At 60.4% G+C, this 22,408-nt stretch overlaps 1 protein-coding gene across 1 annotated transcript in view; it reads left to right on the top strand.

Annotated features, from left to right (window-relative positions):
* The window catches only part of SPTBN5 (spectrin beta, non-erythrocytic 5), a gene marked incomplete at its 5' end in the record, with an annotated part of 42,956 nt that overhangs the window by 17,596 nt on the left and 2,952 nt on the right, over positions 1-22,408 (top strand). Inside the window, 50 exon segments of the mRNA XM_082850303.1 lie at positions 668-908; positions 1,060-1,187; positions 1,260-1,329; positions 1,402-1,485; positions 2,248-2,418; positions 2,902-3,066; positions 3,511-3,725; positions 4,500-4,683; positions 4,901-5,059; positions 5,321-5,434; position 5,437; positions 5,810-5,833; positions 5,836-5,968; positions 6,373-6,502; positions 6,712-6,828; positions 6,830-6,858; positions 7,560-7,676; positions 7,782-7,878; positions 8,072-8,251; positions 8,346-8,466; positions 9,509-9,611; positions 9,697-9,727; positions 9,844-9,993; positions 10,208-10,312; positions 10,663-10,809; positions 11,351-11,365; positions 11,369-11,482; positions 12,913-13,007; positions 13,113-13,227; positions 14,008-14,133; positions 14,319-14,392; positions 14,677-14,840; positions 15,033-15,088; positions 15,092-15,127; positions 15,131-15,262; positions 15,516-15,593; positions 16,197-16,369; positions 17,492-17,582; positions 17,719-17,862; positions 18,477-18,614; positions 18,694-18,719; positions 18,721-18,909; positions 19,073-19,259; positions 19,453-19,492; positions 19,495-19,664; positions 20,143-20,345; positions 20,463-20,613; positions 20,615-20,668; positions 20,897-21,091; positions 22,222-22,377. Of these exon segments, the coding sequence (XP_082706429.1) occupies positions 668-908; positions 1,060-1,187; positions 1,260-1,329; positions 1,402-1,485; positions 2,248-2,418; positions 2,902-3,066; positions 3,511-3,725; positions 4,500-4,683; positions 4,901-5,059; positions 5,321-5,434; position 5,437; positions 5,810-5,833; positions 5,836-5,968; positions 6,373-6,502; positions 6,712-6,828; positions 6,830-6,858; positions 7,560-7,676; positions 7,782-7,878; positions 8,072-8,251; positions 8,346-8,466; positions 9,509-9,611; positions 9,697-9,727; positions 9,844-9,993; positions 10,208-10,312; positions 10,663-10,809; positions 11,351-11,365; positions 11,369-11,482; positions 12,913-13,007; positions 13,113-13,227; positions 14,008-14,133; positions 14,319-14,392; positions 14,677-14,840; positions 15,033-15,088; positions 15,092-15,127; positions 15,131-15,262; positions 15,516-15,593; positions 16,197-16,369; positions 17,492-17,582; positions 17,719-17,862; positions 18,477-18,614; positions 18,694-18,719; positions 18,721-18,909; positions 19,073-19,259; positions 19,453-19,492; positions 19,495-19,664; positions 20,143-20,345; positions 20,463-20,613; positions 20,615-20,668; positions 20,897-21,091; positions 22,222-22,377 (5,938 nt within the window).

Here is a 22,408-nt window from a genome sequence, read left to right as displayed (position 1 = left end):
GGAATAAGACACCCACCTCCTTAGTATGGTGATGCCTCCTCTCCTCCTACAGGGGTGGGTACAGTCTGCAGGCTGTGCCCCATGTGAAGGAGCCTGACGAGTGGCCAAGTGGGCACTGAAATCCAGCCCATCCCCTGCTCACTAGACTCCACTACCCGCTTCTGGGCATCAGCTCAGAGAAGTGGAGCCTTTTCCTAATTCACACAAAGGTGTCGCCTGTTCCCAAGCTGTGAGCCTGGGGGTGAACCTGGCAGAGAGGGGTGGGTGCCTTTTCTAATCGCTCCAAGCTCCACCCAGGCTTGCGGTGGCCCCAGTCAGGCATGTAGGCAGTCTGAGTGATTTTTCTGGGTGTGCTGCCCCAGCACATCCACTTGCCTGGGCACTGTCATCAGCGTGGCCAGCTGGAGCAAAGGTGTGACATGCAGGGAGCACAGGAACTAATGAGTCCCAAGTACTGGGCTGGGCTTGTTACATTCAGTGTCTCACTAGTGGCCCAGGGCACAGCTGTCCCACAGGACCAGCAGACCCCTGGGCTCACCAGCCTCAGACCCCTTCTGGTTACCCTTACATCAGAGCTCCAAGATGAATGAGCCGTGGAGGTGAAAGGGGAGGAAGGTTGCCAAGGGGAGCAGACGGGGTTTCACCCTCTGCCTGTCGTCCTGGACAGGCTGCAGCAGCTGGAGGCTCAGGGCCAGCCCATGGCAGCCTTGGACTCCCTGGACTCCCGAGGGGCGGCCAGTACCCTGAGGCTCCTGGGCCAGCAAGGCAGGAAGTTGAAGGCCGCCTGGGAGCAAAGACAGCAGCAGCTGCAGGAGGGGTTGAAGTTGCAGAGGTTTGGTCGAGAAGTGGATGTTTTCACTGCCACCTGTGCCAACCATGAGACCTTCCTACAGCTGGACAGCCTCGCAGTATGGAGCTCGGGGTGTGCAGCTGGGGTGCTCCTACCCCAGGAAGTAGGAGCTTAGAAGCCAGGCTGGGCGGGAGGCCCCTGGGTCAGCGGTGGGTGAGGTGGTGCTGACCCCCATCCTCCCGGCATGACCCCAGTCTCTGCATCTCCAGGAGGACATGGGGGAGGCCCAGAGCCTGCTGCAGCGGCACCAGGAGTTTGAGTGGCTCCTGGATGCCCTGGGCCCTCAAGCAGAGGATCTGCGGGCACGTGGCAAGAAGCTGGCTCAGAGCCAACACAGGTGAGCCTGGGCCTGACTGGGCAGCACCTGCAGAGTCCAGGTTTCTTAGCCTACACAGACTGTTGCTTGAAGCTTGGAGAGTGCACGGGGAGTGGGGGGACAGTGGGGTGCACCCTGGGCTGTGGTGTGTCCGACCTTCGGGGTGAGCCTCAGGCAGAGTGGAGCCTCCCCATATCCTCCCCCACTCTGCCTGCCCTCCCGGGTCTGAGAGCAGCTGCTGCGCGTCCAGGAACAGTGGACCAGGCTCCAGGAGAGCGCGGCCTGGGGTCGGCAGCTGCCGGCTTCCCTCCAGCTCCAGGGGAGGGGCCAGCACAGGTACATGAGGCCTCCCTGGGAGGGATGCTTAAGAGTCCACTGCTGGACTAACAGCTGTGTGCTATTTGGAACACTCTAGTTTACAAAGCACTCTCCCACATGTTATGTCATTGACCTCCAAGCATCCCTTGTGAGATAGGCATTATGGCTCTGATTTTTCCAGATGAGGAAAACTGAGGCTCAGGCCAACTGCTCAAAGGCAGGGCTGGGCCCAAAGCCTTGGCCTCTTGAATAACCCCCTCACCCTCCCTCAGCCGGCTGCTCTCTGTCCTCATGGCCTCTGGCCACACTCCAGGCTCTTGCACGGACCATGCGCTCCAGCTGCAGATCTTGACTCTGTCAGATATTTGTTCTGCCCACGATGGGGACTCAGAGCCGGGCTAGTTCACAGGCCTCCCGGAGCTTAAGCCTGTTTGGAGACAGAGGACCGTCCATGATCTGATGCGGCTGGAGCAGTGGGGACCCGGCCAGATGCTTCTCCTATCTGGGCACAGGGCACCGTGAAGCCAGACCCTGATTCTCCAGGCCTCTTTCTGCTGTTTTCCCTGAGACTTCTTTCTCCCCATCTTGGTTTCCCTGTCCATTCTTGGGAGCGGTAACCCCAGGTCCCACCTCTCCTGCACCCCGGGATTGGCTCTGCATCCTGCTCTTCCCCTCGGGGCACCCTAAGACCCCTTTCCCTAGAGGAAAATACCAGCCCTCACCCCCACTCTGTGATACCCACTCTCCCCTGGTTCCTGGGTAGGAATGGAAGCAGGACGTGGCAGAGGTGATGCTGTGGATGGAGGAGAAGTGGCGGATGCTGGTGGACGAGCCATCCCAAGAGCCTGGCAACATCCTGCAGAAACTCAGGTGGCACAAAACAGCTGAGCGTGAGCTGGTGGCCACCCAGGGGCACGTGGAGGGCCTGCAGCAGGTGCGGGACACTGGACAGAGGGTGCAGGGCCTGCTCAGCTTCTCGTTTCCGCTGCACAGCACTTTTGCATGGAGCACAGTCACTGAAGGAAGAATCAACCTCAGTCTCCATGGAATTAGGATCCCCCCGTTTCCCCCTTCACTCAGCAGGCACCCCCTGGTCTTGGCACCCAACTAGCCTAGAACGATTCTGTCACCCCTTCCCCTCGGGTCTAAGAGGCAGCCTGCCGCCGCTGCCTGGATGCAGCCCTCCCACCAGCCATCTGGTGCCTGCTCATCCCACACTGTTCGCAGGCGTCAGAGGAAAGCCCTCCCACCTCTGCCTACAGATTTAGGGCTATGCAAACAGCTCGAGCCCTTGTGGCGTGTGGCATGCAGCTTGCAGCCAGCCACCACCACTGCTGCCCCCCGGGCCCAGCCCGCCACGGCCCCTCCTGGTACCAGCAGCTCAACAAGACGCCCCAGGCCTTTGTGTCCACCGCAGGTTGGGAGAGAGCTGTTGAGCAGCAGACCCCGTGCCCAGGAGGATGTGCAGGCCGGGCTTCAGGGCCTGAGCAGCAAGTGGGAAGAGTTGAACCGCCAAATGGCAGAGCATGGGAAGCAGCTCTGGCGGGCTCGGCAGCAGGACCAGCTCCTGGGGCTGCTGCAGGTTGTCTGAAGAGAGGGGCAGGACACAGGAGGGAGACCGAAGCTGGGCTGGGCTGAGAACAGCCAGGACGGGAAGGAGAGGGGAGGAGTCAGGGTGTTCTGCCGACTCTGGAGCGGCCCTGGGAAGTCCTGCAGCCTTTGGAGGCCTCTGGCCTAGGCCCGTTGACCCTGGCTTTACCCACCACTGGCCAATCCAGGATTGCCTCCTGTGTACCCATGCATGCTCCGCACAACTTGAGTCCCCCGGAGAGGAAGAACTGTGAGGGGATGGGGCTGTTCGTGAGGCTCTGGGAGAAGGTGCGGGTTGGGAGTGGGAGAGGTCCCCAAAAGGCCGTTGGTGAATTTGGTGTGTTACTAGCACTGCAGCCTTAGAGCCCAAGGAGGGCCACCTGTATGCCAGCCTGTATGTGGAGAACCTAATGCAGCGCCTGGCGTCCCTCCCCAGGAAGCCAAGGAGAAGGTGGAGCAGATAGAGGGGCCCCTGCAGAGTGCAGAAATGGGGCAGGACCTGGGCTCAAGCTGGGGGCTGCAGAGACAGCACCGTCAGCTGGAGGCCGAGAGCCAGGCGCTGGCCGGCAAGATGGCTGCCCTCGTTCCCCAGGCCCACCAGGTGGTCAGTACCCAGACCATCGTGGAGGAGACCCAAAAGTACCTCCAGAGGTACTCGCCTGCTCGCTCCATCTCCACTCCATTGTGTGTAATTGCCACCATGTGAACCTGAGGGTGGTTTCACCCAGGGAGCCCAGCAGGGTGGCACCTACAGGCCCTGAGGTTGTCCAAGCCTCCTTCCCTTATGAGTAGAGTCATTCCCGTCAATAGAAATTGACTAGAGGCCAGATGAGAAACTCAGGCAAGGCTTTATTGGGGCCCCTGCTGCATCAGGGGGAAGCGAGAGCAAACAGCAAGTTCCCTTGTTTGCCTGCTCACTCGGTAGAGCTTGTTCCTTATAGAGGGTGAAGGTAGGGGTGTGTCCAGGCATCGGGCTGGGGGCGTGGCTTAGGTGTTTTGCCCACCCCTCTAGTGGTGGTAAGTGCAAAGGACATGAGCAGTACCCTACTTCTGTCCCGACACCCTGTTTTTGCCCTCGTTTTGGCTCTTCAGAAGTGGCAGTTGGGCTTTTTTGGTCTTTTTATATCTTCTGTCCAGAATTTGCCCCAACTGCAAACGTACACAGTTATTTTTAGTCCCTTATAGTTTCTCTGTATTCCGTTGCGCAAGGAGACGTTTGTCCAGGTGCCAGCACTGCAGCGAAGGGTCCCAGATCCCAGCCTGTCTCAGCTGGGGTCTGGGCCCTCTCCAGCTGCCTCCCCATCATCAGATGAGGCTTCCCCAGCCCCAATCTCTTTCTTCATAGGTCCCTGGCTGGGCCAAGAAAAGGACTGAGCGTTACCCCTCACCTGTCCCCAGCATCCCCCATCTGCTCCCTCCACCCAGGTTCGAGTCCCTTCAGGGATGTCTGGCCGCCCGGCGACTGCAGCTGCAGGCCTCCGTTGAGATGTACCACTTCCACCACCTGAGCGACATGGAGCTCACTTGGGTGGCAGAACACATGCCTGCACCCAGCGCTGGCTCCGAGAAATACTTGAATGTCGCCCACAGTCTTCTCCGCAAGCACGAGGTACGGTCCCCATTTTCTCCCAGGATCCCTGATGTCCCATTCCCAGACCCTAGACGCCCTCCACCGCTACTCAGCGGTGCCTAATTGCCCCCAGCCTTTCTCTGCCAGCAAGTTTTGCCATGACTGAACCCTGGAGCCGCATCCACGGTTCTGTTCTAGGCACCCCATGGCTAAGGGAAGCCCAGATTCGACAGCCCCTCATGCTGTTCTGTGGCAGGAGCTCCGCGCAGAGGTGAAAGCCCACCAGGGACAGGTGCGAAGGGTGCTGGGTTCCGGCCGCAGCCTTGCAGCCTCAGGGCGCCCCCAGGCCCAGCACATCGTGGAGCAGTGCCAAAAGCTGGAAGGCCGCTGGGCGGAGCTGGAGCAGGCCTGTGGGGCGCGGTAGGATGCAGAGGGCATGGGGTCAGGGGAAGTAGCCAAAGTCGGGCAGCCTGTGCGAGTGAGGTCTGTGGGCGGGACCTGGAACTCTCAGGGAGCTGGGTCAGTGGTGAGAACTCTGGGCCCGGAGCTGCTGGGTCCCCATGGGCAAAGAAGCCTCTTTTTGCTGCCTGCTGGAGAGCAGTGGCGTGATGTCCCCAAGGGGTGATGGAGGGTCGCATCTGAGATCGTCAAGGTGAGTTGGCACCATTCTTGATAGTATTTCCTGGACATATCAGAGCTGGAGGACTGGGTGGAGGAGAAGTGGCCTCTGGTGAGCAGTCAGGACTGTGGGGGGGACGAGACAGCCACGGTCAGGCTCATCAAGAAGCACTAGGTAATGTGTCCTGAGCATCCCCTACATGGTCTGGACTGGGGTGATGATGGACCATGAGGAAGGGGTCTGTCACACGCCCAAAGTGCACATCCCGCTTCTCGGAGGCACAGAGCCCTGCTCTTTCTTCCTGAAGACTGTCCAGCCCCTTCCCCACCCCCACCCAAATCCTGCAGGGCCCCCTGCTCACCCCCAGTTCCCCACCCCTTCTTCAGGCACCACCCCTTCGAAGAGCCCATCCCCCTTCTTTCATCTCTGTAGTGGTCCACACTCCTGTGGCCTCAGGATTTCTCTGCCGTCTCTTCTTGCTGCTTCTCCTCCCCCTGGGTAGAGAATAGATGAATGAGTCACCCAGTCTGAGCTTTGCGTGCTGACGGGCCCTGCAACAGGAACTGGCTCTTCTTGGAGCTCCATGGAGGAGCTTGACCAGAGAGCACAAACCCTCACTGGCCCCAAGGCCCCTATGCAGCTGGGCGTGGTGCAGGAGAGGCTCCGGGAGGGGCTGCGGGCACTGCAGGAGTTGGCAGCCACACGGTGAGGGGCGCTGTACCCCTCCCCAGGTTTAGGGGGTCTAGCCACGGTTGGCTGTGTCCATACCATAACCCCGAGTTGGAAGGAGCCCGTGACCCCAGGCCCACAGAGATGGCAGATGCTTCCTTGCTGTGTGTTGCTCCCCTCTTTCTGTAAATTCCTCAGTGAGGGCCCAGTGGGCAGGAACTTGGACCCCCAGCACCTAGCTCCCCATCTCTTCCCCACATCCACACCCTCACCTGCCCTCTCCTGGCCTTCTTATGTTTACTCCTCTCTGAATCCAGAGCCTCAGGCTTGGGCAGAGACCATGAATAACCTCCTCCTACAGGTCACCTGTTTTGGCTGGGCCAGCTGTCCCCAGGGGGGTGGGCAGCTAACTTCTGGGGAACCACGGGCTATCCCCACGGGGACCGGGAGCTGGAGGGGACCCTGAAGATGCACGAGTTCATGAGGGAGGCCGAGGACCTGCAGGGCTGGCTGGCCAGCCAGAAGCAGGCAGTCAGGGGAGGAGAGAGCCTTGGGGAGGAGGACGTTCTGGGCAGTCAGGGGGCTGGCCAGGCTGTGTGGAGAAGAGGGCCCTGGGTCATGAGCCCTGGCTGAGGACAGGCCCTCTGGGTAGAGTGGGCAGGCCCTGCGGCCATCCAACCCCCCACGGTCCAGATGTCACTGAGGTGCCTCACTCCCCAGGCTGCTTGCTGTCTCGCCAGCCAGGGGCCACTCTGTCACCTACTCCCCTCTCCCCTCAGCGCTTCTGCACCAAGTTTGCAAAGTTTCAGCACCAAGTAGAGATGGGGGGCCAACAGGTGGCAACCTGCCAGCAGCTGGCAGAGAGCCTGCTAGACTGTGGGCACAGCGCTGCCCCTCAAGGCCCGTCAGATGCAGCAGGATCTGCAGTGAGTGCCCAGCGGACCCAGGGCCTGGGTTTGGGGGAGGGTGCTGGGCAGGCAGGTCCTGGATTGTGAGAGGGCACGTGGTCCCGGGGCCACGCTGGCTCTGTCTGCACCTGAGGTGTCGGGAAAGGGGGATGCTTCCAGGGAAGCCGAGCCCGCCACGGGTGCAGGTCAGAGAGTCCTGCCCAGACCCCCAGGGACACTTTTCCAAACCTCTGGCTCCCGGGACTTGGAGGAGGGGCTGTGGGAACACTGCCTAGCTGCCCACTGGCTGGTTTGGATCCTCCCCCAACCTGTGAGCTTTGAGGCAAGGTCATCCTCGTTCATAACCCCTAGCGCGGAGCCTGACCCAGCCTTAGGAGCTCAGGGAGAGTTTACTGAGTGAATGAGGAATGGAGAGGAACGATTAGAATCTGATTGACCTATTGAGACTCGAAGGCACAAGATGTAAGGAGTATCAAAGAGCACAGGAATCAGTTAAGTGCTGAGCGTGACAACAGCAAAAGACTGAATTCAAAGCAAAGCTAGAAAGAGAGGCTCCAGGGCCAGGGCCAGACAGGAGAGGGGGTTAAGAAGGGGAGATTTGGGCCAGTCCTGGATGCAGCCCAGAGAGCAGGAGAGCTGACCAGCCTAGCAAAGGGGGCGGAACGAGATGCTAGGTGAATAGCTGATCTGCTGCCCGTCTCCCGCACGCCTGTGCGCAGGGCTGCCTGGTTGGAGCTGTGGGCGCTGACCCAGGCCCACGGCTGCCTGCTCCGAGACGCTGAGATCACCCTCAAAGTTCACAGAGATCTGTTGGAAGCCCTCACCCAGGTCCAGGTGTGAGCCCAGGAGGAGGAAGGGGCTTCTTTCTAGAAGTGGATCAGCGCCCCACCCTCCAGTCCTGATCCCCTTGGCCATCTCCTTTCCTTGGGAGAAAGCCACAGCCTCCCCTGTGGTGTGGCCTGGGACCTGTGTGGGCTGGGGGCCCAGCTGAGGAGACACGAGGGGCTGGAGCGTGAACTCGTGGGCACTGAGCGGCAGTTGAGCCCAGGTCTGGCTGCCTCTCCCCCGCAGGCCTGCCCATCTTCTCTCTAGCTTTTCCCCGCTCTCGGGCCACCAGTCAGGCCCATTGTGCATGGAGGGCAGGACCCCAGGAGGGAGCCGTGGGATAGGCAGGTCCTTCAGCCTCTAGGAGGACGTGACCCTTTTCTCCCTATCACTACCCTGCCCCCAGCTGCAGGAGCTGCTGGAGACTGGAGGAACGGTGCAGAAGCTGGGGCCGGGGCCTCAGGCCCAAGCGGTGCAGCAGAGGCAGCGGGCCCTGGTGCAGGCTTGGGAGGCCCTGAAGCTGCACGTGGAGCAACGCCGGGCCCAGCTGGAGCGGGCGTGGCTCCTGGCCCGCTTCCATGCAGCGGTGAGGGCTCTTCCCTCCCCGGGCTCTGCGTGCGTGTGTGTGTTGTACCATAAGTGTGCATGCACTAATGAGACCCTCCAACCCTGGAGGGAAGACGAGTGGGGACACGAGGAGGAAGAGCACTGGGCATGTGCAGGTGTCCGTCTGGCCAGGCAGAGGGCTGAGCGCGGGGGATGCAGCGGTGACTCCTCAGGTTTGGGTCAACACCAGCCCAGGTGAGTGACAGTGCAGTTAGGAGGCAGGGGTCCCAGCCAGAGCTCAGGAGGAGAAACAGCCCAGGAAAGCCCAGAACTGGAGATCTGCATGTCCTAGACGGTGACCTCTGGATCAGCCGGCATCTTTTCAACATCTGTGTTTAGCTCTCTGCTAGGAGCTGTGAGTGGGGAGAGAAGGTGATATAGAGCCTGTGAAAGAGGGAATCACTGCCGTCAGGGAGCCTATCTAGCTGCGGGGGGGATGAGCCTAATACCCCAGAGAGTCAGATTGGGACAGTGGGCCCTGGCTATGGGTGTCCTAGGAGTCCCCTTATCCCGGTGCCTGATAGACAGGGAGACCCAAACTATGACACAGCAAAAAGGCTTGAGTTTAGAGACCCAACTCTGCCACTTTCTAGCAGTGTGGGCTCGAGCAAGGCACTTACCCCTAGCTTGTTACCCCCTATGTGTGAGCGTCTGGAGGTTACAAAACTCCCTCACACACGATGTGCAATTTACCCTTCTTCATCTGTGCAATGAGGTGTCGGGACATGGATCCAGGGCCGCTCCAGCTTTAACATGTGTTTGTACACAAATCAACAGAAGAGCGTTTGTAAGTATTAAACTGGAGATTCAGAGGACAAGGCACGCAGTGAGATGGCAGGGGGGCAGGGGGGCAGGGAAGGCTTCACAAGGCAAAGAAGGCCTTGGCCCTTGATGAACACGTGAGCTTGGAAGGGATGGAAGGAAGGAGAAGAACTTCTAAGCAAGAGGGGCAAGGGGAAGCCTAGGGTGGAGAGAAGTCACGGGCAGGGCAAGGAGGAGGCTGGTCTGGCGCCTGTGGAAGTTTAGTAGCCCTGGGGGGATTGGGTTGGACAGCAGCGGAGCAACGAGGGAACCACAGGCCTCGTGGACCTCACCCGGGCTCTGAGCTGTGACAGCTCGGGGCCGCTTCAGTGTGTGAGTGGATCCAGGCCGGCTGCGCTTGTGCCTCCGAGGCTGGTTCTCTGCCGCCCAGCCCAGCCCTCACCCAACTCCCTCCCTCCGTCTCCTTGGGATCCAGGTGTGGGACTGCATCTCCTGGGCGCCTGTGTGTGGCAGCAGCTGCAGGTGGAGGAGATCTCCCAGGATCCCGGCAGCGGCCTGCTGATGCTCAGCGCCCACCAGTAGCTTCGGGGGGCCAGCAGGCACTTTTGGCTGCAGGGACATCCATCACGGAGGTGGGCCCCCCTTTTCTGGTGCCCCCCGCAGCCTACCCCGCCTGAGCCTGTGCCCGATCACTGTACCCCTACCCCACTGCGCCATGCCGGCCTCTCCTCAGAGGCTGCCCTTGGGACCCGCTTCCATCTGGTCCATGCGGCTCTCCCGAGTGCAGGCTCTCCACATGCTCATGCCCAGGTCCAAGAAGGGCTGCAAGTCCTGCAGGACAAGCAGCAGCAGGTGTTCCAGTCCTGGGAGCAGAAACAGGAGAGGCTGCAGGCCATGCACCGGGAGCAGCTCTTCCTCAGAAAGCGTGGCCGCCTGGACGAGACCCTCACAGCCCGGGAGGCAGGTGCCCTCACCCCATAGCCTCCTAGCACACCCTCTTCTCCCCTCTGCCCTCTCCCCGACCTGCTCTCTTGCTTCCTGGGGCTCCGGCCCTTTCCCCGATGTGGATCCCAGAGGCTGTGCACTGCCTCGACCCAGACGGCTGCAAATGGGGGTGGGAGGCTGGCTGGAGAGTCCCTGATGGCCCGTTTGACTTTTCCGTGGGCTGAGCCAGGTCTTCCGGAGAACCAGTGCCCTGGGGAGCTCCGTGGAACAGGTGGAGCAGTTGATTCGCAAGCATGAGACATTCCAGAAGGTGCTGACTGCCCAGGATGAGAAGGTAATGGGTTTGGGGGATCCTGGGCGTGGTCAAGGTGGGGTGCTCGGTGCGTACCCACAAGCAATGTTGATGTTCGGGGGTGGCCTGGGGGGCTAGGGGTGCCTGGCTGGGGCTGACTGAGCAGAGTAGGACGTGTGGCTCAGGAGGGCCTGGGATGGGGTGGGCCACACTGCAGAGACACAGGGGCCACATGGCTCCAGATCAGGTAGTCACAGGGCAGCGGAGCGGGGGCAGTGGGGGGAGAGCTGGGGGCTGGTTCTGGCTTGCTGGGAGGACCGGCCAGCCTTGGGCCGAGAGCTGAGTGCCCCCCAGCCCCACCCCGCCCACTGGAGGCGGCTCTGTGTGAGCAGGTGAAGATGCTCGGGGGCCCCAGGGCGCAGGACCTGCTCTGCAGCTTGCTAGAGCGCCCGGCTCAGGTGGAGGAGCTGGCGGAGAGCCAGGGACACACCCTGCATGCCTCCCTGCTGATGACGGCCCTCATCAGGGCCACCTTCCAGGTCAGAGGGCCTCTCCAGCCCAGTACCTTCCACTTGGGCCACATTTCCCAGTTTACAGATGACGTCCACCTTCACGGGCTCATTCAGGCCTCACCACAGCCCTGTGATGAGGATACTAAAGTTTGGAGAGTTAAATGGCTTTCCCAGAGGCCATGCTGGAGCCCAGACATTTGATTTGAAGACCCCGTACGTGGAGACCCCGCTGCTTCCTAAGCTCTCACAGAGCCAGGGCAAAGAGAGGCATTTGGAGGGAGCAGAGAAGTCCAGGGCTCCGGGGCAGGTGAGCCTCACCTCCAAAATGAGGTCCCACCCAAGCTCCCTGGCCAGCCCCTTTGTGTGGCTGAGGGGCCATCTGGGCCTGGGGCTGTCTTCCTGGGCTCAGACCATTGGATCTTATTTACCAGGCACTGCCCAGCCCCACCCTTGGGCCAGAAGCCAGCTACCTGGGCACAGCTGAGCGCAGGCGTGTGGGACGTTTCTGTGGACCGAGGCAGCATCAGCATCATGAGATTCGTGTCCCCCCCCACCCCACCAGGCCTAGGACTGGATCCAGGAGTGACTCCAGCAGCTGAAAGAACCAGTCCCTCCTGGGGACCTGAGGCACATGCCGAAACACCAGGCCTTCGAGGCTGAGGTCCAGGCCCATGAGGAGATCATGACCTCTGTTGCCAAGGTAACAGCCAGGCCCTCAGCCCACACCCTGCCCCAAAGTGAGGACACCAGGATGGCCAAGGGGAAAGGTCTGAGGCAGGGGAAGCCTCCCTCACCTCACCAAGCCTTAGTTTCTTCATCTTTAAAATGGGGATACCGCTTACCTCATAGGTAAGAGAGCATATAGCTATGGTGGTGGTTACAGGAATCTATACATGTGATAAAACTGCCTAGAGCTATACCTTCCCACACACACACAGGTGCATGCATGTAAAAGCTGCTGAACTCTGAATAAAGTCTGTAGTCTAGTTAACAGTTACACCAAAGTCAGTGTCCTGGTTCTCTTATGGCACTAGAGTTATGTAAGATGTTACCATCAGGGGAAGCTGGGGGAAGGGTACACGGGCCTTCATTATACACTTTGCAATTTCCTGTGCATCTATGATTATTTCAAAATTTAAAAGAACAAGAATGCATGTGTGCCTGGGTGTAGTAGATGATCAATAAACTGCAGTTGCTCAGAACTCTCATTCAGCACCTCCTCCCCAGCCGCTACTCATACACACACCAAAATCAGTCTCCCTTATGCGGTATAGAGGAAAGACATTGGCCAAGTGCATTCACAGTCATGTATTAAGAGCCCAGACATGCTAACCTCACCCCCTGAAGTAAGTATATGACTTTTTTAAAAGGCTGCAGTGCTCCAATCTAAGATGGCCTTTACTAATGGTGGAATTTCACAGCCACTGTGCCAGATGCTGTAGGAGAAAGAGTGTTAGTTAGATAGACTTGAGGAGTTGGGTTTGAGTCCTGGCTCTGCCATAAATTCATCAGGTTAGTCTCTGAGCTCTGCTCCCGCTTCTATAAAAGAGAGAAACCCCCTTCCCTGCGCACCTATGAGACACCTATTGGGAAGCGCTTTGGAAATGTAGACCAGTGCAAGGCACTTTTACTGGGGCAGGACGCCTGCAGTCCATCCACTGTCAAGGACCCCAGCCCCATGTAGCCGTGAACCCCACCCAGTGTCTAAGCTGTGGCAGCCTCAGCCCAGTGACTCCCAGGGACAGGGACACCCAAACCTAAGGAGGCTGGCACTCACCATTTCATTCAACCCCTTACTTTGCTTTTCTTATCCTGAGAAGCTGCACTTTAACTTTAAAAGCTCCTGTTCATCAGTGCGTGCCTGCCCTCCCGCTCCTGCCTGGTTCCGACCTGGGGAGCAGATTTCCTAGTCTTAGAGACGACCCTGGGCTACAGACCCCAGGTGCATCTTGCTCAGGGCACCTGGCATGGGATGGGATGGCCACAGCAGAGGAAGCAGCTGCCTCCACTCCGCAAACGTGCAGTCCCTCGAGCTCTCTCAGGCCCGAGCACACTCTCCGGGTATTGATGCAGTGCAAAGAAGGGGCTCGGAGCAGGTGCCACAGATGCCCTCCCCCTGCACCTCCACAGGACACGGTGGATGATGCCCACATCGGGAGCGTCAATGACTTGTCCCTGCAGTCCAAGAACCAGGACCCTGAGAAACTCAACACCACCTGCCAACGGTGACAGCAGCTCAACAACAGGCCAGTCCCAGAGCCGGAAGCAGTGGGGCTGGGAGAGGGAGCTGGAGGGTCACCTCAGACTCAGCCTTACACCCTCTCCGTCAGGTGGAACAGTTTCCATGGCAACCTGCTCTGCTACCAGCGGCAGCTTGAAGGGGCCCTGGAGATACACACGTTGTCCCAAAAGCTGGATGACCTCACTCAGCAGATCGGGGAGAAGGTAAGCAGTGGAACTGCTGATGCAGCCAGGGAGCCAGTGCGTGCCCCCCCTCACCCGCCTCTCCTCTTCAGCTGGGTACCTGTAGGCAGGTCCCATCAGGGGGCCATCCGAGGGTCTGCCAGCCGTTCTTGGGGTCAACTGCGGACCTAGAAGCCCCCATTTGCTTCTAGGAGGCTGGCCCACCTGCCTCCTTTCTCTCCAAGAAGCACTGTGAGGCCAGAGGCCAGAGCATCCCGCTCCCCACCGTTTCCTCTGTTGTCCCCGAGCAAGGCCAGAACCCGCAGTAGGTTTGCCCTGGGATCGTGTCAGCAGCCACAGAGAAACCTGGCCTAGACGCTGGCAGAGGTGGGAGTGGGGAAGTTGTACGTGGCCTGAGAAGCCCCCTGTGAAGCACGTGGCGCCCTGTTCTGAGCATGCAGAGGGCTCTGTTCTTACTGGCCCTCTGGTTCCTGCCTCACCCAGGCCAGCCCATCTCAGTTCCCTGCAAAGGAGCGAGGGTCAAGTGAGACCATGCATGTGGAAGCAGCACACCCGTGAAGGTTCCTACCGCCAGCGAAACTCCAGCCCCAAGTCTCTCCTGGGAACCTTCCTCCCCTCACAGAAGGAAGAGACCTGTGGTCAGGGCCAACGGCCTGCTCCGCGGAGTGCCCGCGGAGGGCCCTGGGAAGGGAATCAGGCTGGGTGCTTGCTTCCCACACAGAAACCCTGTGGCCAGCGACCCCTCTGCAGTGAGGGAGGAGCTGGAGAAAAGGCTGATAATAACGCCCCCTTCCTCCCCAGGCCACCCTGGTCCAGGCCCTGGACTGTGGGAAAGATCTGGAGAGCATGCAGAGGCTGAGGCGGAAACACAAGGAGTTGGAGCAGGAAATAGGCCTCGTCCAGGCCCAGGTGGAGGTGTGCAGCTGGGTGTGGAGGTGGCCCCAGGCCCAGGGCACCTCCTCCGTGGGACCCTGGGCAGGCACGCGGCGGGGCGGGGACGTGCTTGGGACCGAGGGCCAGCCAGGTCCACTGAGCTGTACAACCACAGGCTGGGCTCCCCTGAGCACCACCTGCCTCCCTGCCCCAGCCGCTGACCCTGGCTTCCCTCACAGCCTGTGGAGCATGAGGTAGGCCGCTTCTGCCAGAGAAGCCCTGAGGCCACCCACACCCTTGCCGCAAGCAGCAGGCAATGATGGGCAGCTGGTGGCAGCTCCGGAGTGGGGCCCAGAAGCGGTACAAACCCCCAGGCCTCTTTCCCTCACTGCTCTCGCTGACCCATCCCCTGCAGCGTCTCAGTCCCCACCCTTCCCTAAGAGTCTTTCTCCATCCTTCTAACAACGATCTGTATCGCCACCCTGTTAATTCCCAGCCCGTGGGCCCTTCTTTGGCTGAGGGGATTCAGGGACAGAAGGCACTGGGGGGGGAAGGGGGCTCAGAGGCCCTAGGACTAGCTGATGAACCCTGTGGCAGGAAGGAGTCGCTGGATGCCTTGCACCTAGCTCAGAAGCGGCAGGCAACGCTGCAGGAATTGCTGATCTGGGCCCAGAGGCTGCGAGCTGAGATGGACGCCCAGAGCACCCCCAGCAGCCTCGCGGATGTCCAGAGCATTGTTGGAGGAACGCCAGGATCGCAAGGTGAGCGGCCCAGACCCTGAGGCCCTTCCTGGGATCTCGCCTCCTCACTGGCCTCCCCCTTACTGTGATCCCACTTTTCTCTTGGGTTCTTTCTGCATCGGCTACCTCTGCCTTTCTCCTCTTCCCTCTAATCCCCTCAGTGGTCTTCCCCACCACTCTGCCCTCCCACTGGGCCTCTTCCCTCCCACTCAGGAAGCCTCAGCCTCTGGGATCTGAGCCCAGTCCTCTTACAGGCCGAGCTGGATGCCTGAACAGACAGCATCAGCCTGGCCCAAAGCACTGGGCAATGACTGCTTGCTGCCGGGCACCCATCCACCCCCAACATCCGCCAGGCCCCGACTGGTTTAGACCAGGAGCTGAACAGCCTGGAAGGGGCCTGGCAGGAGCACCAGGTCCAGCTGCATCAGGCCTTGGAGCTACAGGTAGCAGCCTCCATCCTGCCCCCACCCCTGGGACCTGTACTAAGCCAGAGAGGCTGCCGGGCCAGGGGCTTTCCCCACCACCGCCCACCGCCTACCACTCAGCTCACCCGCGGCCAATCTTGCCTGCTGTGGACTCCTTCTGTTGAGCCGGGCCCCAGGTCCCTGGTTTCCCACTGGGCCACCAACAGGGTCACTCCACCTGCAGTGACTGGACCCTCTGCTCACTTCCTCTTGCCTTTTCCTTTCTCAACAGCTGGCTCTGAGCTCTGTGGAGCAGGTGGAAAGTTGGCTCTGCAGCCTGGAAGCCTGCCCAGCCAGTGAGCGTCTCGGGGTAGGTGCCCAGCAGGAGTGAGGGAGTGTTTGCCAGGGCAGACTTAGAGATCAAACCAGCCAGTGCTGCCAGAGCTCCCCAGGCCAAGGGCATCTCCGACCCTCAAGCACGTCGGTCACTGAGCGGTGGCTCACCCGTCCATCGCTGGCAGTTCTTATGCATCTGGGGCTGGGCCCTCTGTGGGAGCTCAGAGGGTGAGCCTGTGGCCCCTGACTCATTCTTGCCTCCTTTTCCCAACACCCTTCTCTCCTCTGCCCCCCTCACTTCCTTACACCCAGAGGTTTGCTTTTCCCGCAACTGTCCCAACCTCTGTGGCAGGCAAGCCTGACTCATGGGGGACCTCAGAGGATGATCCGGGGCCGTTTCCTGTGCTGACGTAGCCTTACTGGGAGTGCAGAGGAGAGGGTGTCCCTGTTATGTGGAGGAGCTCCACCTGCCCTGGAAATTCTAACACTTGACCCTTATCCCCCATGCCTTTCCTGGTTGAGAATCGCTGCCCTAAAGCCAGATACCGCCTTGAGGGATTGGGGGGATGTGTCTGGTAGGAAAGTAGATAGCTTGGGACTGGGAGGGGGCATCCCTGTAGACAGTATCGCTTCCCAGGACTCCTTGCTTGACATGGAAACAGTGCTGTGGAAGCAGAAGATGCATGAGCGAGACCTGGAGGCACAGGCGGAGAAGATCAGCGCGCTGGAAGCCTCCACCCGCAGCCTGCACCAGGGTGGACAGCCCGAGGCCCAGGGTGCCCTGGGCCGGTGCCGGGCCATGCTCCTGAGGTACCTCTGGCTCTGGCTGCGGGAGCCGTGGGTGGGCTGGCACAGGCATCAGGCTCTTCCCTTGCCCTTGTATCCCTTAGCCTGGGCTCACCAGGCTTTTCCAGGGGCTGAGTTCAGATGCCAGGGCCCCAGCGCTCCTGACCCTGCAGTGTGTCAACCTGTTATGGAGTCAGACAGCACATCGTCACTCAGCTGAGATAAAGGGGACTTTTAAAAAGAAGCACATGCTTAAGAAACTAAAAGAGAGATGACCTCATGAAATGGCAATACCAGAGCACAGCAGTTAGCCGGACGGCGCTGAGTTTCTGCGCTGCCCTCTCACAGCGGGACTTGGGGCAGATTCCTCACAGAGTCTCATGTCTACAGTGAGGGGATAAAGATACCTGCCCCTTAGGGTTGTGGTCAGGATGAGGAAGGAGTCCCTGATGTCCCGGTGTGGTGCCTGGCACTCAGGGGGGTTGGCATATGTCTTATGCTCATTTAACTGAAGCCGGCACAGCTATGAGACTCCAGTCTCTGCCTTTTTTCCATCTGGTTCAGCTGCCTCGTCCAGCCCCTCAGACGTTTAGATCAAGGCAGATTTGGCCAAAAGCTGGATTCCAGATTGGTGGGGATCTCCATCCTTCCCAGAGAGCCCACCAGGGCCCACTGTGTTTGTGGCTTCTGGGCTGGTGCCCTGGCGGCCATGCCCTCCTCCTCCCTGCAGGTGGACCCCACCTGGGTACCCGAGATCTTTGATTGACAGATGGAAAATGTTGGTTTGCTGGTCTCTGTCAACACTCCCTGCCCGCCCCCCCCAGTCCCCTTAGGTGGTTCCTGGCAGGCCCGGCTGTCCCCCAGGACAGTGCCGTCTTGACCCCCTCCCTCTCAGGCTTCTGGCATCCTCTAGGGGGCTGTTTTCATTCCATCAAGACTCTCTGCATCTCCTCTGCCCTCCACACCCTTTGGCAGCCCCAGCAGGAGGAGACAGACTCAGGGTATATTGATACACAAGAAAGGCTGTCCTGGGCTGGAAGGGCACATCTGTGCACATGTGTGTGCATGCGTGTGCACACACACACCCATAACAGCTCCAGGTCCCAGTGAGCAGACCTGAGGCCCCTGACACCCTCCTTCCGGCAGGAAAGAGGCACTCCTGGAGCAAGCCAGGACCTGTCGCCACCAGCTGGAGGAGCTCGGGCGGCTGCAGCCTTTCCTGCAGGGTTCCTACGAGGTGGGCCGGCGTGGGGAGTGGTTGTGGTGAGAGAAGGGGCTGCCCCCGGGACAAGCCACTCTTCCTCAGGGCAGCCCAGAGGTTAGGGGAAAGGAGAGCCCTAGGCAGCAGGGCCTGTTCCTCCCGGTGTGCCCAGGTGGCCGCATGGCTGAGGGAGAAGAACCTGGTGGTCCTGGAAGAGGGCTGGCAGGACCCAGAGGGGCTGCAGGCACAGTTGCGGCGGCCGCAGAATCTTCAGGCGCAGGACACGAGTGTACACCACCAGCAAAGGCTGCAGACGGTGAGGTCTTGGGGACCAGGGATGGACTTACAGGCCAAAGCAGGGGGTGACCCCACAGAGCCCTGGCAGCTGGCTCTGAATCACAGCCGTGGATGGCCGACCTTCGAGTGCTTTCTGCATACAGATGCCGTGCTAAGCACCAAAGGGCCATGAGACGCAGTGGCTTCCCTGGGCACCCTCCAAAAATAGTGCCTTTTCAAGAATTTTAAAGATGGTGTTTTGGCGTGATGATTTTAACAGCTCTCTTGGACAGACATCAGAGGACAGAGTCAGGGTATGTAGCCAGCAGTCCTGTTCGTGTAGGAGTCAAAGTATAGCACCTTTTAAATTTACCCTCTTCCATCTGCAAAGGGCAGGCCCCGACCCCAGGCTGCCTCTCTGTGATATAAAGTACCCTGCTAAGTATTTGAAATGTTTGATCTCATTTAAACAAAATACCCATTATTATCTCCATTACATGGATAAGGAAAATGAGCTCAGAGAGGTTAAGGAACTTGCCCAAGATCACACAGCTAGCACACAGACTCTGCAGCTGTGGGGCTGGTGGTTGGAGCCAACACGAGTGCCCTGACACCAGCAGTCCTGAGTCCATGAGGTGCATGTTGTGGCTGTAGGAGGGGCAGAGGCTGCTGCGGGATGGCCTCACATCCTCAGAGACCATGCAGGAGCGGCTGCAGGAGCTGAGAGAACTCTGGGAGGAGCTACAGGCCAACTGCCAGAGGAAGGCAGCCAAGCTACAGGAGGCCCGTGAGGTGAGGCTGTGCGGCCCTGGAGTGGGCTGGGTGCAGCTCTAGATTCTCCCTCTCGTGCCCACCTCACATTCTGCCCCAGGCCCTGCGTCTCCGGCACAGCATGGAGGAACTGGCTGGAGCCCGTGGAGCTCAAACTGAGAGCCCCCATCGGGGGCCCAGAGCAGCCTGGGCTGGACAAGCTCCTGGGGGCTCAGGAAGAGCTGGACAGGCAGGCCGGGCACGCACAGGCCTTTGTCCGGGAAGGCCACTGCCTGGCCCAAGATGTGGAGGAGCAGGCCCAGCGGCTGCTTCAGCGGTAAAGCCGTCCCTCCTCTCTGCCCCCCAGCTCGGCTCCTCGGGGCCCTCCCTGCCCACGGTGAGGGGCACAGAGCGGGCGAGCTGGTGTGCAGGTCACAGTGTGGCCCTGATCCTGACGACCAGGGTGCCCCCTGCCCCGGGCCCGCCCTCCACTGCTGCAGGTTCGAGAGCCAGCGGGCGCCCCTGCGGGAGCGCAGGACAGCCCTGGAGGCCCGGAGCCTCCTCCTGCAGTCCTTCAAGGAGGCCGACGAGGAAATGGCCTGGGTGCGGGAGAAGCTGTCCCTGACGGCCGCTCGGGACTGCGGCCAGAGCCCCAGCGCCCTGCAGCGCCTGCAGGAGAAGTGCCAGGTGTCGGCCCAGCGGGAGGGGCAGGGCCATCATCAGTCGCCTCGGGCTGGAAGCTTCTCCCTGGGTTCTTTGGTGGTCACAGGGGCAGGGTTCTCTCTGGGGGCAGCTGTGGGATCCCACCGGGCTTGAGACGTGACTCTGGGTCCCCCGAGGAGCACCCAGGAGCATCCCCCGTCTTCCTCCGACTCTGCAGAACCTGGAGACTGAGATGAGCAGCCCTGAGGCTCTGACCAGGCGGCGGTGGGCACAGGGCGCGAGCTGGTGCAGGCTGGGCACTTTGCTGCCCGCGACGTGGCTGCCCGGGCGCGGCAGCTGGAGGATGCCGTGGGCCGCCTGCAGGCAGAGGCTACGCAGAGGCAACAGCGGCTGCAGCAGGCTCAGGAGGCCCAGCAGTTCCTGATGGAGGTGAGGGGGTGTGATGGGGCACGAAAGGGTGGGGGTTGGTCATGACGACACCCAGAGGGTAGGCAGGGCTGGAAGGTCACCCCCAGGTGGGGCTCCGGGCTCTTTGTGCATCTTCTGTCACCTCCACTAAGTTGTCTCCTGTCCCCAAGATCTTCCTTCAGCATGTTTCCCAGGAAACAGCCCACTGGGTTTGGTTTGGTTTGGTTTTGCTGTTTTTTCTAAACCAATGATTCTCAATCAGTGCTTCACATGAGTATCACCTGGAACTTTTAAGAAGTGCTGACGCTCAGCTGTATTCCAGACCAAATCAGAATCTCACGGGGTGAGAGCCAGGCATAGCCAATTGTTAAAACTCTCAGGTGATCCCCGTCAGCCAAGTTGAGAACCACTCACTGCTCTGAATCTCGAGGCCGTGAACTCAAAGTTGGGAGCCCTGGAGGGCATCGCCCAGGGAAACCTGTCCTCTATGCCACCCCAGCTCCCAGAGGCAGGATCCTGGCTGGAAGAATGGGGCTGTGTTCAAGAACGGGACATTGAGGATATGGGCCAGAGTGCCGAGGCCACGCAGGCCTTTCTGCGGTGGCTGCAGGCCACCAGGAGAGACCTGGAGGGGTTCAGCACACGCATCCAGAGGCTGCAGCAGACAGCAGCCCTCCTCGAGAGCGGGCAGAACCCAGAAATGTGCGTTGGAGCCAGGCCCAAATAGGGAGGAGCAGGGAGGGGCTCTCCCTACAGAGGCACGAGGCCGGTCCAGCCTGGAGAGGAAGGGCTCCAGGCGGACTGTCCTTCCTGCCGCAGCCCCAAGTTGCTCGCCCTGATGCTCGCAGTGAGGGACACCCACTCGGGGCTGTTGCAGAGAGCGGAGGGCAGGGGGCAAGGCCTTCGGGAGCAGCTGCAGCTCCACCAACTGGAGCGGGAAGCCCTGCTCCTGGACGCCTGGCTGGCCAGCAAAGGTGGCCACTGCCGAGTCCCAGGACTACAGGCAGGACCTGGAGGCCGTCAAGGTGAGTCACTCCTGAGCGAACCTGGAGGAGAGTAGATTGAGTGGCCCACAAGGGCAGAGAAGGGGGAGGGGGCCACACAGGAAGTGGGCGGCTCTGGGAGGATCCCCGTGGTCCTCGAGGCAGGGCCAAGGGACGTCAGGAGTGGCAGATTCTGCAGAGCCCTTCAGTAGCTTTGAGAGCGGCTGGATGCCACCTCCAGAGTGACCTCCCTGGCCCTGCACCCTGCAGGTGCTGGAAGAGAAGTTCGATGCTTTCAGAAAGGAAGTCCAGAGCCTGGGACAGGCCAATGTGCAGGCCCTGCGGAAGCAGGCAGGCTCCTTGGAATGGGCAGCACCCAGGTGCTCTCCCCAGATTCAAGGGCAGCGGAGTCACATCGAGGCCATTTGGGAGAGACTGGACCGGGCAGTGAAAACCCGCACACAGGTAGGTGCCCTCAGTCTCAGCCAGGGGCAGCCCAGGGGCTGGGACAGCTGTGTAATCTGCCTGGGCCAGGGACAGGCAGCCCCACCGTGTCTGTGTGTCTGTGTGTCTGTGTGTGGAGCAAGGGGGCTGCCTCCAGCTCCCAGTGCCAAGCAGATCAAAAGTCGCAGTCTTCCACCTCCAGCCCTCTCCGAGTCTCTCCACCGATGTGGTTTTCCCCTGGCAGCTCACACCTCCAGGGAGAAACAGGAAGCATGTCTGGCCAGCTCCTGACCACCCCACCCCAAAGCCCCCTCCAAACATAGGCTTCAGGTTTATTAAGACACAGTCCCCGTTGGTCTCTTGTCCTTCACCACACCCGCTAACTGGGCAAGACCGCTCCAGCCATTCACTCTTCTCATCTAAATGCTGAGTCGATCTGTGTACTGAGGACATCCCCAGCGATGCTCCATGACCTTCGCTCTCAGCCACAGCTGGCAGTTTCTAGAAAAGCAGTCCAGGTCCCCGAGCCCCTGACAGAGCCTGCAGCCCAGGGATACCTCCTCTGAGCGTCCTGGCCAGGCAGCCTCCTGAGACGACCCTCTTCATCTCAGCCAGGTGCCCCCAAAAGAACGTCCTCCCTCCTGTGGACTCATTCCCACCTGCTTCCAAGCCCCCACCTCTGCCCCTCTCATGAGTTGGGCACTGAAGACCCTCTTCTCACAGAATCCCCCAGGGCCCTACCCCATCATCAGTAACATCACACATTCACAGAGCAGCTGCCACATCTGGGACATTTCCTGTACCCGGTGGTCATGAACGAGTCGCCAAGCCCCGTGGACCTCCTTGTTTAAAAGGAAGTGCCCCACCCCCCCGGGCTTCCCTGGTGGCGCAGTGGTTCAGAGTCCGCCTGCCAATGCAGGGGACGGCAGTTCGTGCCCTGGTCCGGGAGGATCCCACATGCCGCGGAGCGGCTGGGCCTGTGAGCCATGGCCACTGAGCCTGCACATCCAGAGCCTGTGCTCTGCGATGGGAGAGGCCACAACAGTGAGAGGCCCGCATACTGCAAAAAAAAAAAAAAGGAAGTGCCCCGGAAGGTTACATCTCCAGGGAGAGAGGACCCTGGCCGGAGCAGGCCCGCCCTCCTCTCTCAGAACCTGGCCATGGCCCGTGAGGTCTGCGGCTTTGAGCAGGTAGCAGCCGAGCTCCGGGGCTGGATGCAGGAGAAGGCGGCCCCGGTGGCAAGAGATGCCTGTGGCCGCAGCCCGGCGCCGGTGCAGACCCTGCAGCAACAGCACAGATGCCTGGAGGTAAGGGTCCATGCCCCGTGGGCTGCCCGTC

Source organism: Leucopleurus acutus (genome assembly GCF_964270905.1).
Source record: "Leucopleurus acutus genome assembly, chromosome: 1".
Lineage (NCBI taxonomy): Eukaryota > Metazoa > Chordata > Mammalia > Artiodactyla > Delphinidae > Leucopleurus > Leucopleurus acutus.
This window is presented reverse-complemented; position numbering and strand designations above follow the sequence as displayed.